Raw genomic sequence first — 17,497 nt, forward strand, 5'->3', positions numbered from 1 at the left:
AAACTTATTTAGCTTACTGCAACACGTATTTTTCCTCTAAATACTGATGATGAGTTTCAATTATGTCTGTTTCCAATATCTGTACTTCTGCATAGTCTTTCTTGGAGATAACATAATCACGTAAAACTACTATAAATTGTGGACAAGTTTGTCAAGCTATGTTTCTTCTGCTGAATTAGATATGCTGTTATTTGTATTAATGAATAGGGTAATTCAAGCTGAAAGGAGGCAAAAAGTGTATCTTTTTAAGAATTTCAATTTTTCTTGCAGTGTATCCCTATATCGGGGAAATTGCCGACCTCTGCGGTTCGAGCCACCAATGCTGGATTTCCATGAACAGTAAGTTAAGAAAGTCTTCTGATCAGTTCACTTAAACCTGAAGAGCTTTGAAAAGTGAAAGACAGCTTGGTGTACGGAGAGCAGCTTCAGTGCCTGACTCAGACTTCAGGACAGTGTAAACTGAAGCGATGACATCTCGAACATTCTTGTTAGCAGTTCAACGGAGGAGAAGAAACAGCATAAGTATGCCTTAGTGCACTAATGCTTGTGAGAAACTTCCCTCATCTTTAGTCAGCACTGCTGCTGGGTGAAAGGCTCTTCTGTTTACGGATGAGCCGTGGGTTATTAACAAAATGTCCTATTCCTTGTTTGTAGGAAAGGCTAAATATGGATATAGTCATTACAGAGATGTGCAAAGTGACACCTGTGTGTTGATACAGTGTATACTTGTTTCTGAAGCAAAAGGAGTTGTAATTTTGTATTGGTTACAAAGAGTGGCTTTCTAGAAATAGCCTTTATCCAAAGACAGAAAGTTAATATCTACGCAGTGAAGTTAGATGGAGATCACTCGTTTTACAGAGCTTATTTGTGTCAGTCTGCAGAAATATGATCTAATATAGGAACTCATTATTTTCTGATTGTAGTAAAGACATAATAAATCACAATAAGCTCTTCGTTACTCTTTCAAAATATCAAATATTTGTTTCTGTTAGTAACTGGTCATAGGTAAGAGGACAACAAGGTTCTAAGCTGAGTAGCTAAATATGGAATGGGAAGTCTGGCTCAACTGCATCTTTTCTCTAACAAACATTACTGTGTTATAGAGTAATAAAGTTGAGTGTGGTACAAACTTAGAAATTTGTACAGCAGTTTGCTCTTCATAAAATCATAGAATCATAAACTGCTCAGGTTGGAAAAGACCTTAAAGATCATTAAGTCCAACCATGACCTAACCAAACTACCCTAATTCTAACAACCCTCCGCTAAATTGCGTCCCTGACCCACATCCACAAACACATGCAGGGATGGTGACTCAACCACCTTCCTGGGGAGCCTATTTCAGTGCTTCCAGTTCCTTCGGTCTCTCCACATAGAGCATATTCTCCAAGCCCTTCTTTGGACCTGCTCCGGCACCTCGATGTCCTTCCTGTATTGTCAACCAGAGTTCCTGTAAAAATGTATTGATTTAATTTCAAGTGACTTGCTGTTATAACCAAGTAAATATTCCATTAATAGTAATTACAGAATTGGACAACAAAGATGTTGTGGTTTTTTTTTTTGTTTTAGTTTTTTGAATCCTCATTGGCTAAAAATGAAATGTTCTATTGATGTAGTTTGAAGTCTGCTAATTTTGCAGGTCATTTATGTATTATATACTTACCTGAAGTGGCTGTATGTGCTACTTTTTTTGTGTGGATTTCCAATCTACTCCATTTTTTTAAAATAAATGAACTACTTTTAGTTCACACACTGACATGAATATGAATACTTCAAGCTGTTCATTATATTTTTGATTTTTATGTAAGCTGAAAGCACCAAAATAGTATGGATCTAGTATACCATTAAAATAGTGCAAATCAATTACTTACAAGAAGCGTAAGGGGTTTTGTACAGTAAGTATAGAACTCAGGGGTTGCTGACTTCTATCTGTTAACACAGGGAACGTGTGTGTGTGTGTGTCAGAATTTGCATCATTGTCTTGTGCTTTTGGTGGTTTTTTTTTTTTTTTTTAAATTTTAATCTAAAAGTCTGTTACCCTTAATTTAGCTGTTTAGATAATAACCTCAGGCAGAAATAATCTTCTGGTTTATTAAGACCTAGAGTAAGATGTGAAAAACAGCTTTACAAAGGGTTTTGATTTGGAGCCCCAGTGTTCAGTTTAAAATCTACCCTTAGGCATTTAAATAGAGGTGAACAGACTTGGAGACGTGATGAGCAACTCAAACTTAGGGTCTGAATAAACTGCATATGCTGTGCTCCCTGGAAGTAAAACAATTCATACTTAATCTTTTGGCTTTTCACCTTTTAAATTAGACAGGGTTTTCTTGTATTCACTTTGTCTTTTCTTTTTGACAATTATTTGACAATAAAAAATCTATTTGAAAATAGAAAAGTCCTAGAACACGTGTTTAGTTTCTGAGTAAGAGTTGTACATAGAGTGTTTTGTTACTAGGTAGCATTTAGTAGAGCAAGCTTGTTCCAAAGGTCATGTTGATGCAAAGCTATCAACATGTATCATTTCTAGGCTAAAGGAATTGCAACATTTAATTTCAGTCATAAGATAGCCCATCCTTCTTGTAACGTTTTTGTTCTGCTACTGGTGTTTGGGTTTAATCACGTCTTTCAAAATTTTGCCAACTAAACGTCTGTGATATTAATGGAAATCTGTTTTACTAAAATCAAAACTGGGATTCAGTTGCTAAATAAGTCCTGTAGACACACTTCCTTGTGTTCTACCTGGAGATGAGATTACAGTGGTTGCAAACTTCTATTATACGAGAGTTGGTTTTGAAATGCTGCTTTAACACAAAATAATACAGTATTCTACCACTTTGAAGACAATCCAGATAATCTCAGACTTATCACAAGAAATATGTGCTCTATGTTAGGATATGCAAATCTTTGCTTCAAAGGATCCCAAATGTTCTTGATATACTTTAAGCCTCTGGGAATGGGGTGGGACCAAGGCAGGTTCTTTCAGGTCAGTGATCCAAGAAACTGCTTAGACTAAATGGAATATCACTCATTTTTTAATATGAGAATCTTCTCTCTCTCTTTTTTTCTTTTCTTTGATGTTAAGACAGTAACCATTGGGTAGTCTTCTGTAACTTTGGAAGGTGATTGCCCAGAAGTTCTTTTGACAGGACAGTCACTATCTGTAAAGCTTCTCATGTTTGAGATGCATCTTCATATTTTGAGCTGTTGCAGGTGGTCCATCTAGATGAAGACTATGATGCAGTGTAGTTTTCATTCTCTTCTTGTTTCTGCTTTATGAGAGAGCTTAAATCTTCATAGATCTTAACACATTGCTTTCATCTATGTTAATTCAACTCTGAAAATATGAAAAGTCAGTTCTTCACAGTAAAATTTTGGCAGAAATAACTTTTGATGATGGAGTAGTTTGATATTGAGGATTTTAGGATACTGATGCTACAAGTCAGAACTGCTCATCGCCAACATTTTAAAATGTTAAATTATTTTAAAACCGAAGTTGTTTTCAGATTGGTTATTGGTAACGTACAAAAGCATGCTTTTATTATGCTTCTGTGGTGAATAGGCATTTGTGCATCGTTCAGTTTGAGCTGAGTCCCACTCTCTAGATAGTTTTTCGGTGGTAGGACAGTATTCTAAAAAACTATCTTCCAGCATTCTGTTTATTAGCAATCTTGTTTTGTATTTCCTTTAGAATATTTTGCTTAGAAGGGGTTTTAGTAGCATTTTTATTCCTAAGCTCTTGTGTTTCAAGGATGTTCTGTTTTTGAACAGTAAATTGCAAACAATTTTAGCAACTGAGGAGTTTATCCAAGTCATTTTATGTAAGGTTGTTCTCTTATATTTCAAAAATATATTTATGAACTGTGCTGGGACCTATCAGGTACCTACAATGTATGCAGCATGTTTTATAAACTTCATATGCATGAGGTTGAGATTGTGGGATTTTTTTCATGTTGCAAAATGAAGTGTTCACTTCTGTTGGAGTTTAAATGTAAGAAAGAGTTGACAGTAAGTTGACACTTAGTCCAAATGTACCTCTGATTTTGTTTGTATATAGAAGTGCCGCCAAAGCAAATAATCTTTTTTTACACTGGCTTTTGTTACAGCTGGTGACACTATCGATTAATTCTATGCTAGTACTGTTTTGTACACTGAATTTTGCTAACTGCTTGGAAAAGGTATGATGTGTTTTGCAGGATCTGATTTCTAGCATAAAATGTGACATTTGCTGCTTTCAGGGTTTTTCAAGTTATGTGGACACAAACTTCTTGTAAGTTTAATATGAAAATGTTCTTCATTTGTTTGGGAACAAACAAAAGTGATGAATAACAAAAAACAACAAAAAACCAAAACACTGGAATCTGGAAGCTGATGAACAATTGAACTGTAGCCTTATATATGGATCCCTTCTGGTTTTTGTTTGTTTTGCTTTTCCCAATTAATGAGACAAGCTTGCATTCTCAAACTTCTGGTTTTGGTTACTTCAGTTAAGTATTTTGCTTGGATCACTCGGCCAGCAATGCTTATAGTTCCATGTGAAGCAGGACAGTGTTCTAGTTGCTGATTCTCTACTCTTGAATATCAGGAACTGCCTTCATAGAATCATAGACTCACCAAGGTTGGGAAAGATCTCTAAGATCATCTAGTCCAACTGTCCACCTATTTCCCACTCAACCATGTCTCTCAGTACAACATCTAAGTGTTTCTTGAACACCTCCAGGGTTGGTGACTCCATCTCTTCCCTAGGCAGCCCATTCCAGCACCTGAACACTCTTTTGGAAAAGAAATTTTTCCTCATGTTTAACCTGAGTTCTTGTAAGGAGCCAATACTTTTTGTAAGAATGGGTTACAGAAGGCATTCTCCAGAGGTAACTCCTAGTATTTCCTCATATAAGTGGAAAGCTGTTGGTTGAATTCTGTACTCTCTCCAATCTTGCTGCAAAGAACAGGAGATGGGAGAATAATTCATCTGCTAAGTTTACATTCTTGGGCTTTTGCTTATACACTGGCATCATTTTTTTTAAATCAAGCCAGCTTTTTTTTTCCCTAAATGAAAGTATCTCAACTAAATGCAGTAAGAAGAAAATAATTATTCTTCTAAATGGACAGTTTCAGTCTGTGTTTTCTTCATAGTGAGTAGTTAAATATTTTTGCAAGTCTGAGCCAATAGCTCAAGGATTTGTTTCCCCAACTCCTTGCAGAAACTGCTTTCCTTTAGTTAAGTGTATGCCTCTTTATTTGTAGAGTTGAAATGAATTCCATTACAAAGATGTGCTGACAATGTACTCAAGATGCTAACTTAGATACTAGAAAGAGTTGAGTTGTAACAGTAAAAATGGTGCATCCACACAGGCTTATTTACCTATTTGAACGGGCACCTCACCCTTGGTAATTACCATCTTCTCATCCACATTTTAGTATCTGCTTTTTATCAGTGTGGGGAGGCCCAGCGTTTTACAGGGACAAAAGATCAGGAGCAAAATATCGCATGTTTTGACAGTTCCTGCTTGTCTGAAGATGAGTATCTATGTCATCTTATTGCAGTGAGAAGTATTAGTTGTGACTGCTCCAGGAAATTCTGTACGATTTGGCACCAGTAAACACTGTACTCGTGCAGATTACTGTGACTAGATAAATCACAGCCTGGAGAGTATCTCTTAGTTGATTGTTGACTGGGGTATAGGTTTGTTACGTGTGTCTGGTGCACATTGTTTTACCTGAATTTTACTATGTCTCATGAGAAAAGACAAATTCTATCTTTTTCCCCCCCTATTTCTCTCGATTTAGTTAACGTCAGGGTTAGGGTATACAAGGAAACTATCTGAGCGAAGCAAAATATTAGAGATGCTGTTACAAAATCAAAATAGTCTACAAAGTTGTAAAATAGAAAGGTAGTCCTAGCAATAGAATTCCTTTTCAGTGACTTCTTTTATCACGTGCAATGTGGTGTTTGTCTGAAATCTGAAGTTCAGAGGACTGTGATGTCTGTCATGACTACTTCCCTACTGTTGTTTTTTGTTTGTTTGTTTTTAAATGGGCTTTAGCCTCTCAAATATAGTGACTTAAATCTGCCTCTTTTCAGTACAGGAAAATTGTTGTTGCCTTAAAATGTTGCTGTTGTTTACAACGTTTCCTGGCACAGTGTACTTTACTTCCAAACTACCTTCCTGCTGGGAACAAACTAGAGTTCAGTCTTACCAAATCATTCAAGATAATTTCTTGACTTTGTGCTTTTTCATGCGTTAAAGATCGTAACAAAGCGGTGCTTAAATCAACTTTGATCCTAGTTTTCAGTACATAGTTGGTTCTCTCCAGAGACCACAAGCAGTATGCTAGTCAAGTAGGTTGTTCATAAGCGATACAGTGCTTGAAGTCTGCTCCTATTCTGTTACTTCCTGCTATTGTGGTTGGCTGGAATTATTCTGCTTGATTCTTGGCTTTAGCTGTTGAATTCCTCTTATAAAGAGTGAAGTGTAATAGGAAGAAGATGGTTTCACCTTGGAGAGCTATTGAACATGGTCAGGGAAGAGAATTGTCAAGAAACTATTCTATGACAGGCAGCAGGTTGCTGCTGGGAACTTGTCTTCAGCTGGAGAACATGAGAAGTTGCTGTGAGAACAGGAGAACGGCTGATCCTCAGGAAAGGCTGAAAGCTTTTTTTCAGTGTTGTCTTTTTGTTTGTCAGTGGGATCAGAAAGTGTTTATTCAAGGTATGGAGACTTTTCTCTAAGCAATGAATTCACTGATAAATTGCTGGCTTATAGAAGCTCATTTATGTCCTTCAGTTTCCAAGCAGATAAAATGCTCAAGTCCATCTATACTGATGTCATTGAAGGAGTGTTTGAAGGAGGATTACTCAGATGTTGTAGCATAAGAGTAGACCATTTCACCTCTTCTGACTGTGAAGTAGAAACCTGAAAAATAGCATATTTTTTTCAGTAGGTACCAGTTGTAGGATAATGCAATGTTAAGTAAGTCTTCATAAAAAATAATAAGTAATCAGTTAAATATTAAGGAAAAAAATGTTAAGTTAGCCTTTATTTAAGGTAGAATTATATACATTACTTAAACACATGAGCAAAGTTTCATTGTCAGTATTCCAGATGCAATATGTACCTATTTCTCTTGAGAGGACAAAACCCATTGTCCTGTTTGCTAGAAATCTTAACAGTTTAAAATGCTTTCTTCCCTTTTCTGTAGGCCAGTTGGAATGCCAAAAATGGAGAAAGTTTACCTACATAACCCTAGCTCAGAAGAAACAATTACACTAGTATCAATATCTGCTACAACATCGCATTTTCATGCGTCATTTTTTCAAAATAGGGTAAGTTATTCTGCTTTCTCAAAATGAGCTTTTTCTTCATTTTCTGTATGTGAACTTGATTCCTGCCCAACCCTGCTTCCCTAAGTGAGCCATTTATCTCATTAATTATGTACCTAAAAATATTAGGATACCTCAGATCTTGATCTCAAATCGGTTACCAGACAAATTTGAACTGAGTGTGGAATCATATGCAAACCGTACTAGAAAAGAAGGAATTAAATATTTCTTAGGAGTTCCAGCTAGGGTGTAAGTATATACTGTCACTAGCAGCAGATACCTTTGCTGCTGATGTGACTGTTAAGTGTCCTGTACTTCAGAGCACGTGCACAGCTATGAGCTGTTCTTAGAGTCTTGTGAAGACTGTAGATACAGTGAAGAGGTATTAGTCTGGAGCAGTCACTAATCCAGCTTGTAGCTATTACAGCCATATCATAAGAACTTGCAAGCTGAAAAGCATGGTGTCAGTAGGTTTAATTCTCTTAACCATGTTACCGTCAGATACAGTTCTCTAGTTTCAGTTTTGTGCATAGAGCCTGTGGTTTAGCAGGGTCCAACAAACAATTAAAAGAAGTCCTTACTGCAGAAAAGCTGACTATAAAGCAGCCTTTCTCACTTTTCAAAGTTCTGTAGTAATTGCCTTTCTCCTGTGTTCAGTAAGCTCAGTCCAAGGTATTTCTATGTAATGGTGAATTCTGAACTTACAGTTTAGCCTAAAAGTATGGTTGAATATAGTTTTGCGGTAGACGTTAGCTGTAAAATAATGTTTTGATTATCTCATTACCAATATGTATGCTTTTCTCCAAGTCTCTTGTAGACTTTCTAACTTCAGTGTTGAATAAAGAACAAATGAATATCTTCTGTAACACAAAGTGTTTTCCTGAAAAGTGCAATGACCTCAATAAACTTGCTTTTCCTTCTTCTTTGCCTTTTTTTTCTTCCCCAGAAAATTCTTCCAGGAGGCAATACATCCTTTGATGTAGTTTTCCTCGCAAGAGTAGTGGGAAATGTAGAGAACACTTTATTTATTAACACTTCTAACCATGGGGTATTTACTTATCAGGTAAGATAAGTGGAGAACAATCAGAAAAAGTTGTAAAATGTGAATTAGCCTTATGGCTGTATCTACTACTGCGTATTTAACAACACAGCAGTGTTTTTCCAGACAAGTTAAAGAAGCTTTCACTCTAGCTGCTTGTTGTAATGCAGTTATATCAAATATGTAAATATCTACAGGCCAGTAATATAAGCCAGATCGCTGAAAACTATATGGGATTTTACGGGGTGTGTGTTAGTGGCTCGCTGCAGTGATTCAACTCATTCTTTTGTTCTTTGCTTATTTGATACATTGATAAGACAGTTTTATTCATTATGCTGGCAAAAAAAATCCATTTGAGATTCAACAAGATAAACTGTACAGATAAAAGAGGCTGAAAAGTGAGATAATCATGGAGTCCTTAGAGTTGGAAAGGACCTCTGAAGGCCATCTAGTCCAACTCCCTTACAGTGAACAGGGACACCACAGCTAGATCATGTTGCCCAGGGCCTTGATCCAGCCTTGCCTTGTAAGTCTCCAGGGACAGGGCATCAACCACATTCGTAGGCAGCCTGTTCCAGTGTCTCACCACCCTCCCTGTAAAAGATTTTTTCCTTGTATCTAACCTAAATCTACCCTCTTGAGCTTGAGTTTAAAACAATTTCTCCTTGTTTTGTCACCACAGTCCCTGCTTCTTTCCAGTTATTCCCCTTTAAACACTGACAGGTGGCTATAAGGAAATCCTCATTAAAGGAATCTAGCTCTTACATAGCAGCATTCTGAAAACAACAGAAGCCTTTCCCATATAGATACTTTGTTCCATAATCCTTTAATGATAAGATTTAATACCTTTTTAGCCTCTAGCTGGTATTGAGTATTTCAGGGTATCAGAACAAAGATATTATTTTGATGTCCTGTGATCTAAATATGTCAGTGTAACAAAGTAGTGGCTATTAGAAATACTTGTATTCTGTAAAGAAACCGATTTTTTTCCAGTGCTTTAGCATGATGCTGATTTTTGAATGCTCAGTGAGAAGTATATTAAACAATTAATTAAAAAGAGTACTTGGTAGACTATTAAAAATTGCATATATATTAAATGCTACAAAAAAGATATCCAGCTGCTTAGGCTTGTTATTTTCTTCTTTTGTCTCAGGTGTTTGGCATTGGAGTATCAAACCCCTATCGTTTGCGCCCCTTTATTGGGGCACGAGTTCCTGTAAATAGCAGTTTTTCTCCTATAATAAATATACATAACCCTCACAGTGAACCTTTGCAGGTGAGCCTAAAAGCATTAAATTCTCATTCATTTATGATATTAGTCTGAAATTTTATTTATTTTGGTATTTCGTAAATCTATTTGAACTGTAAATCTGTGTGACACCGAGTTTTATACATTACAAAGTTGTGTTTCTGTTTAAATGCTGTTCAGTTGTTCTAGAAATTATAGATTATGTTCACAAATCTTTTTGGTTTGCTGAATTGGGGTTTTACTATGGGTTTTCCATTTTTAAAATCACATAATTACTGTAAGATGGAGAACTACCCTTCACTGGTAGTCAAGAAGAGTAATGAAGCCAATGAAGTAACATAGATTTTGCATTTTTAATCCAGGCGTGCCTTTTAGCTCCCTTCTGCTCATTTTGCATTGATAATTTTTTTTGTTGATGTTAGCCAAATATTTCAGGAGGTAATCTGATTTTAATTAGTGATGAGCTTTATTTTATTGATCAACAGTGAAGAAAGAAGAACGCTCCCTTGATCCAATAAACGCAGCCAGAAATGTCCACCAATGAAATGTGAATGCAATAAGCTCAATGTCTCTCTGGGCTGTATATTAAATATAGTACTATTGTGATTTCTTCCAACTAGTGGTGTCTTTACTGTGAACCTTAAAATACAACGGTGGTACAGTGTTCTTGTATCAAGGCAGGATTAATGAATGAAGTGATATCTGAACGTAACCAAGCTACTAAATCAATAGCCTGGTAGTGAATTTCTACTACTTGGTAAATGATTCATAAACTGCGAAATTCCACAGAAAGCACATCGAGTGTAGCACTAGCCAGTGGTTTTATCATAATTAAAAGTGAATTTAATAAGAAACTGCAGTGGTCAAATAGTTGCTAATCTTTTACATTGAACATTATGTTATCTGATAACTGAAACAGTCTCCCTTTAATGGTAATTGAACGTTTTCCTGTTATTTACTCCAGGTAGTAGAGATGTATTCCAGTGGAGGTGATCTCCATTTAGAGCTTCCAACAGGTCAGCAAGGAGGTACAAAGAAGCTGTGGGTAAGTAGTAATGTCTGCAGCATTTACTGTAGATATTTAGGGAATTTTTACTTTGATATTATTTTAGAATTGTATTGTTTGTTTGTTTTTTTGCCAAACGTTTGTCATGTAATCTGTAAAAGAACTCCATAAAACTGAAATGATAACAGGATCTATTAGCTATATGATAATAAAAATAGAAAGTAGAGCTTAATTTCAAGAAACTATCTCCATTTAACTGTTCTTTTTTGAAAGGAGAAGATGAATCACACCCACTTGATCACACAGGACAGTGTAGTCCTTCTTATGCCTTGCAAGCTGGATTCAGTCTACAAGAAGAGTCTAAAATAAAACCTTTTTTTTTTTTTTTTTTTTAACTGAGCAAGTCCTTCCTGCAAATCACTGTGAATGTTTATGTGAGTTGGAAAAAACAGCTGAATGAACTTAAGGAGGAAGAACAAATTGAGGAGTGTAAAACAGCAATGTGTCCAGCTGCAGTAAATTTCTGAATCATGATTCAAGAGTGGCTAGAAATGGTTCTGGAAAGTATGTGTGCCCTACACTATGTATCTTCTGCCAGTGACAGAATAATGGGTTAGAGAGACACTTGGTCTGGCCTATTAAATCTGTTTTGTTGTGTTCTTTGTGATACGTACTGGTATCTTCCCAGGAAATAAGTTTTAGAAGCATTCAGAAGATGAAGTTTTGGTTTTGTGCTGTATATTACACTCTTAGTAATGTCTGACTAGATATGAAAACTGTTTTCCTCTGTGATGGATATTACTGCTCTTTTTTTTATGTCTGTTTTTGTCTGGGAGAGACTTCTAAGTCATGGGGATTCAGAATTTCTCTTACTCCAAGTATCATTACAGTCACTGACTGTTGTGTCTGTTGGAATGAATAAAGCCAGCATATTTCCAAGCCAAGAAGAAAAATCACAAAAACTAATTCCTGGCTTTTCTGGAGAAAGTCTGTGAGAATGGCTATAATTTTGTTTTAGATACACATATTGCAAAGGAGTAGAAATACAAATCACAAGAATTTTAAAAATCAGTGGAAAGAGCAAACATATTGGGAGTTGGAAATAAGAAATAAAATCAGATTAAAAAAAAAAGTGAAGGTCTTAATATTTTGACACATAGTTTTACTCAGATGGCATTGCTTCTAATGGTCACAGAATCAAAGAATGGCCAGAGTTGGAAGGGACCTCAAGGATCATGAATCTCCTACCCCCTGCCACATGCAGGGCCACCAACCCCCCCATTTAGTGCTACACCAGGCTGCCCAGGGCCCCATCCAACCTGGCCTTGAACACCTCCAGGCACGGGGCATCCACAGCCTCTCTGGGCAGCCTGTTCCAGCACCTCACCACTCTCTCTGTACAGAACTTCCCCCTGACATCCAACTTCAATCTCTCCTCCCTCAATTTAAAGCCATTTCCCCTTGTCCTGCAAACATGATAACCCCTTCCTCATGAACAAAAAAAATTTAAGGGTACTGTTGAATTCTATAATCATTAGTGAGTATATAAACAACGTGCCTGTTTGGTGTGGTTAGAACCACAAACAAAAGCAAAGAAGATTTTTAAATGTCTACCTCAGTTCTGGTTTTGCTTCTTCAGCAAATAGCTATTCAGTTTCCCTAAGACAGGTTGCCAGTTAAAGCATTGATGACAAGCATGCAAAAGTTGCACTGGAAGGGCACTGGCATTTCAAATCAGTAAAGCAAGTCAAAGAAGTGAAACCAATAGGTGGAAGCATGAAGATATAGCAGAAGAGAAAGTAGAATAAATGATTTGAAACAAGGTTGACACAAGTGTTGATACTTTAAAGTATGCTGTCAAATTGTACAATGTTGTCACAATTTGTATTGATGTTAGATGTTTTGATGATTGGATGAAGCAGTCTGCATGTGCAGGAGAATTTTTATGATTGCTATTTAATGGTACTTCAGGGATCCGGACAAACTTTGGATAATTTCTAATTACTCACGTGGAAGAGGGAAATTGCATCCTTGGAGACAATGTAGCAGTTTGTTTATGTTAGGTTTGTGAATAAGTGAGAGCAGAATTTGAAAGTTAGACTTGTCAGTATAATTTTTAATTCAGAGACTCTCCAAATGTAGTTACTCTGACTACTAGCAATTCTGCACTATTTTAATTTGTTTAGCTAGATGGTTTTGACATTTGTGTATGTGTATGAAACTGTATGTGCTTTGAATCTGCTTTGAAGAAAAAGCAATTAGAATATATAAAAATAGCATTTGATGTTACTGAACTCAGTAACGTTTTTATCGTTAATCTCTCAGCCTTTTCCCACAGCTTTAAGAAATAAAACTTGAGAGTCCTCTTCTGTATACCTGTTTTTAATCAGTGTTGTGTTTGTTGGGAAAAAACTACTCAAATGAAATTTAATGGTAACTTTAAAAACATGCAGGCTCTGTCTTGCTTCCATTGCTGCTTTTTCTCTTATCATACAATTATGCTCAATACTTCTATTGTAGTTTTTGCTGTAGCAGCTCTTTTTATAATTACTGCAATCTCACAGATGTGCTTTTAATGTTCTGTTAGGAAATACCTCCCTACGAAACAAAAGGTGTGATGAGAGCCAGCTTTTCTTCGAGAGAAGCAGATAATCATACAGCATTCATTAGAATAAAAACAAATGCCTCAGACAACACGGAATTTATCATTCTCCCTGTTGAGGTAGAAGTTACAACAGGTTTGTAAAAAAGCATTTTTGTCGTTATTTAACTTCAATGAACTTGTGCAGTAAGAAAATGGTAATGTCTCTTTTTCTTCCCTTAAAGCACCAGGAATCTATTCATCAACAGAAATGCTAGATTTTGGTACGCTACGAACACAAGGTAAAGCTGTACTTCAGATCTCAAAGTATCTGTGAGGGGCAAAGGGAAGAATGGTCATCTTTGTAATTGTCCTAATAGATTGTGAGATTATGACTTTATTTTGTTTTTTCTTTCAGAGCCAGAGTTTCAAAGATAGGAAAACAATGCATTGCTACTGTGTACAAATGTGTTTGCCTTCAAGTAAATTTGAGATGTGTACAAGCAAACAGTAGTTTCCACATTTTTAGTTATAAGTCAAGTACTGACACGAGTCTTAAAACTTACTTGCACATGGCTTAACCTGAAAACTGCTGTTGGTTTATTTCATTATTTTTTTTTTTTTAGGGAAAGATTGCTTTATAGCTACAAGGCTTTAATATCTTTCATACACAAGAAATAGTAGAAGTATGCAAACTTAACCAAGTTGTTTGTGATTTCTTCTTTTTTAAAAACGCCATTTACAAGTTTATGCTGTATGTTTTGCATTAGTATTGCTTAGTGAGATCAAAGAATTATTTATGCTTGACAGAAAGTAATAAAACCAAAGGTATCTTCCATGCAACGTAGCTAACAAATAAGATTACTAAGTAAGATTGTCTTTGCTAGTCCATCTGGCCAAAATCATGCATTTTACTATTTTTAGCTGTTTCATTTCTTAGTGTGTTAGAAATAAATGTAGTTAACTGAAGCATGTGGTATTTACTACTATAAAAAAATGCTGTTTAAAATGTCATGTTCCTGAGGCTAGCTACTTTGGCTGTACTACCAAGTTAATGTAACTCTTCAATGCTAAACAACGGTGGGTTTATGAGAAACTAGCTAGCACAGATAACTTTGTATAAGGTTTTCGTATTAACATAGCCTAATAGTCTGGTGTGTTTTTTGTTCTTCAACAGATCTGCCAAAAATTTTAAATCTGCATTTATTAAATTCAGGAACAAAAGATGTGCCAATTACAGTAAGTTTTATTTGAAACTTTCTACCTGTGTTTACTTCATCTCATGAAAATTGAGCATTTCCAGATAATCCATGAACCATGCAGAGTTCAGAAATAGAAGCTAGGTAATAGATGACTAAAATATGACTTAGTATTAAGAAAAGAAATCATGTATATGCATGGTAACATTAATTTGCTTCATAGCCTTCTTTCAACAGCTTTTTCAATATCATAGATATCGAGATTGTCTGCAATATCTTAGGGTCCCTAAGCTTTTCTACTTGTAATTCCAGTTTGGCATACAAGAGATTAAGGTTCTGTGGGATTGTTTGTCTACATCAGAGTCCCTGAAAGCATATGAAGTGATGTTCCAATGTAGTCTTATAAGATGGGCAAAGAGTAGCTTTTAGAAGCAGACTGCAACGTGGCCCTTGTTTTCTTGAGTCCATCTCATTTGTATCTTGAAATAAGAAAAAGGCCTGGGAACACTCCAGAGTCCTTTCCTATGAGATTGCTACAGCTGCATATAAAGGCAGTTTCAGAGTTCTAGTTTTGGGATTTTCTGTGTTTATTTCAGAGTTTTTACTGTGTTCTTGTGGTTCATGCATACCTCTTTCCTGTGTAATTTCCTATGTGATTTTTTTTTCGCCACTATTTTTCTCACTTTTTCCTTCTCTTCCTCCTGTCTTCCTTGTTTTGCAGATTTGTTTGTATTGGTAGCTATATATTGTCCCAGTGCATTTTAAAAAGTGTTGAAGTGTTGAAAAGAAACCAAAGGAGCCAGAAGAGTGACTGAAGGACTGGCAAAGGTTTCTTACTGAGCTCTTGGAGAGCATTACTTAGTTTTTAAAGCTTTAACTGTAGAGAATGATATTTTAATAGTAAAGGTTGAACAAAAACATAGGATAGGATGCTGGATACTGAGGCTAGACAAATTTATGGTAGAAACAGAATACTTATTTAGTAATGAGGATAGCTTTCCGCTGTAATGACAGTCCATTGCAATTTCTGCTCAGTTATTATTCATGGATAACTCTCAAGTCAGGAGAAGTTAATAGTATAGTATAAGAGAATTTAATTTGTGGAAGTCGTAGTGCTTATTATTTCAGTGAGGGTAGATGACCTTAAGGTTCCTTGTGGCCTTGTATGCTAGAAAGCACCTCCCATAGAGTGTGGTAATATGTTCTAATTGAAAAGTTTTGTCTTTCCTGCCACTCTAGAAAGACTTATATGTAATCCCTACAATCAGAGGATTTGTAAACTTACTAGATTTTTTCTCAACTGTTTGCTTTCCTATGTCATGCCCATGTTCTTAGTTAGACTTGCCAGGTTTGTTGTAAGGCGTGTGACATACTTCACGAGTACAAGCCAAATAACTTTTTGTTCAAACTGCCAGTATCATATCTGCTATTAATTAGCACCTATTTCATACTTCTCCAGAAAAAAAAAACTTCCTTTTTAAAAGCTATGGTCTCTGTGTTCCTGACCGTAGGCCATAGACCACAGTCTTCTGATAGGCTATTATCTGCTCATTCTACAGGTATGACAGAATTTTTCCAAATGAATTATTCTTTTATAATGTGCCAAAGCAATGAATTTAGAGATATTGAAGGGCCCTGGAACTTACCTTGTGATGATAAAGTTACTTCATTTAAGATGAAATATGATATATTTTTCAATGTCACATATGGCACGTCTGAGTCAATTGTTCTTATTAAAGCACAATTAGTGAAGTTTGTGAGTTGTATAACCTTACCAATATTTCGAGCACTGTGTGAATTTCTGCTATGTCAGTTTTAAAATGGTAAAACAAGAGCAAAGAAATTCTGCAAAGAAACTAGTGAATAGTGTAGAAATGGAATTCTGATCCTTTAGAACCAGAGTTTAAAAGCAGTGAGGCAGAGCTCTGCCACAACTGTAATCTTAATGTCAGAAGTAAAGGCCAGGGCTATATTTAGCATATATTTAAGTTGGCTGCTGGAAGAACTAAATATCTTCAGGTCATCTGCGTATGACAGACTGCTAACAGTGCTGCCAGAGCTGTAGTTGTGCTTTTAAGTTCTTACTCATCCTGTGGTCCAGCAATTTGGTTAGGGAACATAAGAGTGAGTCACTGGACTTTCTTTCTTGAGTTTTAAGAGTCTTTACAAAACTTCCTTATTTACATTTTTATAGGGTTTTTTTACGTCATTAGGGAGCATCGTGTTTACTTTGTGACTGGACAAACTGTTGTGCTGCAACAATTAAGCAATGTTGTCAAAAGTGTAATGAAGTCAGATGGTTCTCTTTAATTTGTCCCCTCTCTAGAAAGAAAATTTTGTTTCTTTAAGGCAGTTTAAGTCCATTTCATCGTTAACAGTGAAGTCCCATTTGTAAGTTTCAGCTCCTGGTCATGTTCTATGCATAAAGAACAAGAAACTTGAGGATACCTATGTACTGAATCTAGGCCTATCTGTTTGATGATAAGTGTATGAGAAAGTGCTTACTTTGGTCACAGTTCAATTACTTCACAGACTTTTGCTCTTACCAACCCGTGAGAAGTAGTTATGTTCTCTATCTCAATTTTTGATCTCAAAATAATGCCTCAAAGATTCAAATTCGCTAGTAGTTTATCGTACACCTTCTTCATCTTATTAGAATAGATACATTCTGTGAGTCCTTAAACCATATACTATAAGATCTTGAAGCTTGACTGAGGTACTTCTATAGGAGATTTGTATGTAAATGAAATGCAGTATTTGAAATTCCTCTTCCCCACAGAAATTGCTGATGGGGATTTTTCTGAGAAAATCGGTAGTGTTAGATTCTCAGTGGAACTTGTTTTGCATGTGTTTTCTTATGACCTGCTGTTGAGGAGCCCGTATTTGATGATTCATAAGGCACATCTCAGGAAACAAGTTTTGCTTGGGCTTTATTTGAAGTGGGTTAAAATTTGAGGAAAATGAAGTTAAAAGAATTCCTAAGGAATTTTGTTTCCATTAGTCATCTTAATGTTATATTTGCTTTTATAGCATGAAATCAAGCAGCAATAGAAATGTGACTGATATAGTTTAAAAAAAAAAAATCCACAAAACAGTGTTAAATTCCTT

The 17,497-nt window shown here is 35.9% G+C and overlaps 1 protein-coding gene across 1 annotated transcript in view; it reads left to right on the forward strand.

Annotated features, from left to right (window-relative positions):
- Nucleotides 1–17,497, forward strand: part of TMEM131 (transmembrane protein 131) — a 92,420-nt gene that overhangs the window by 35,943 nt on the left and 38,980 nt on the right. Inside the window, exons 4-11 of the mRNA XM_052705673.1 lie at nucleotides 271–339; nucleotides 7,195–7,318; nucleotides 8,262–8,378; nucleotides 9,508–9,630; nucleotides 10,568–10,648; nucleotides 13,197–13,347; nucleotides 13,436–13,492; nucleotides 14,368–14,429. Coding sequence (XP_052561633.1) covers nucleotides 271–339; nucleotides 7,195–7,318; nucleotides 8,262–8,378; nucleotides 9,508–9,630; nucleotides 10,568–10,648; nucleotides 13,197–13,347; nucleotides 13,436–13,492; nucleotides 14,368–14,429 — 784 coding nt within the window. The remainder of the gene's footprint in view (nucleotides 1–270; nucleotides 340–7,194; nucleotides 7,319–8,261; nucleotides 8,379–9,507; nucleotides 9,631–10,567; nucleotides 10,649–13,196; nucleotides 13,348–13,435; nucleotides 13,493–14,367; nucleotides 14,430–17,497) is intronic.

The sequence above is a fragment of the Tympanuchus pallidicinctus genome, unplaced genomic scaffold (genome assembly GCF_026119805.1).
Source record: "Tympanuchus pallidicinctus isolate F22 unplaced genomic scaffold, pur_lepc_1.0 scaffold6, whole genome shotgun sequence".
Taxonomy (NCBI): Eukaryota; Metazoa; Chordata; class Aves; order Galliformes; family Phasianidae; genus Tympanuchus; species Tympanuchus pallidicinctus.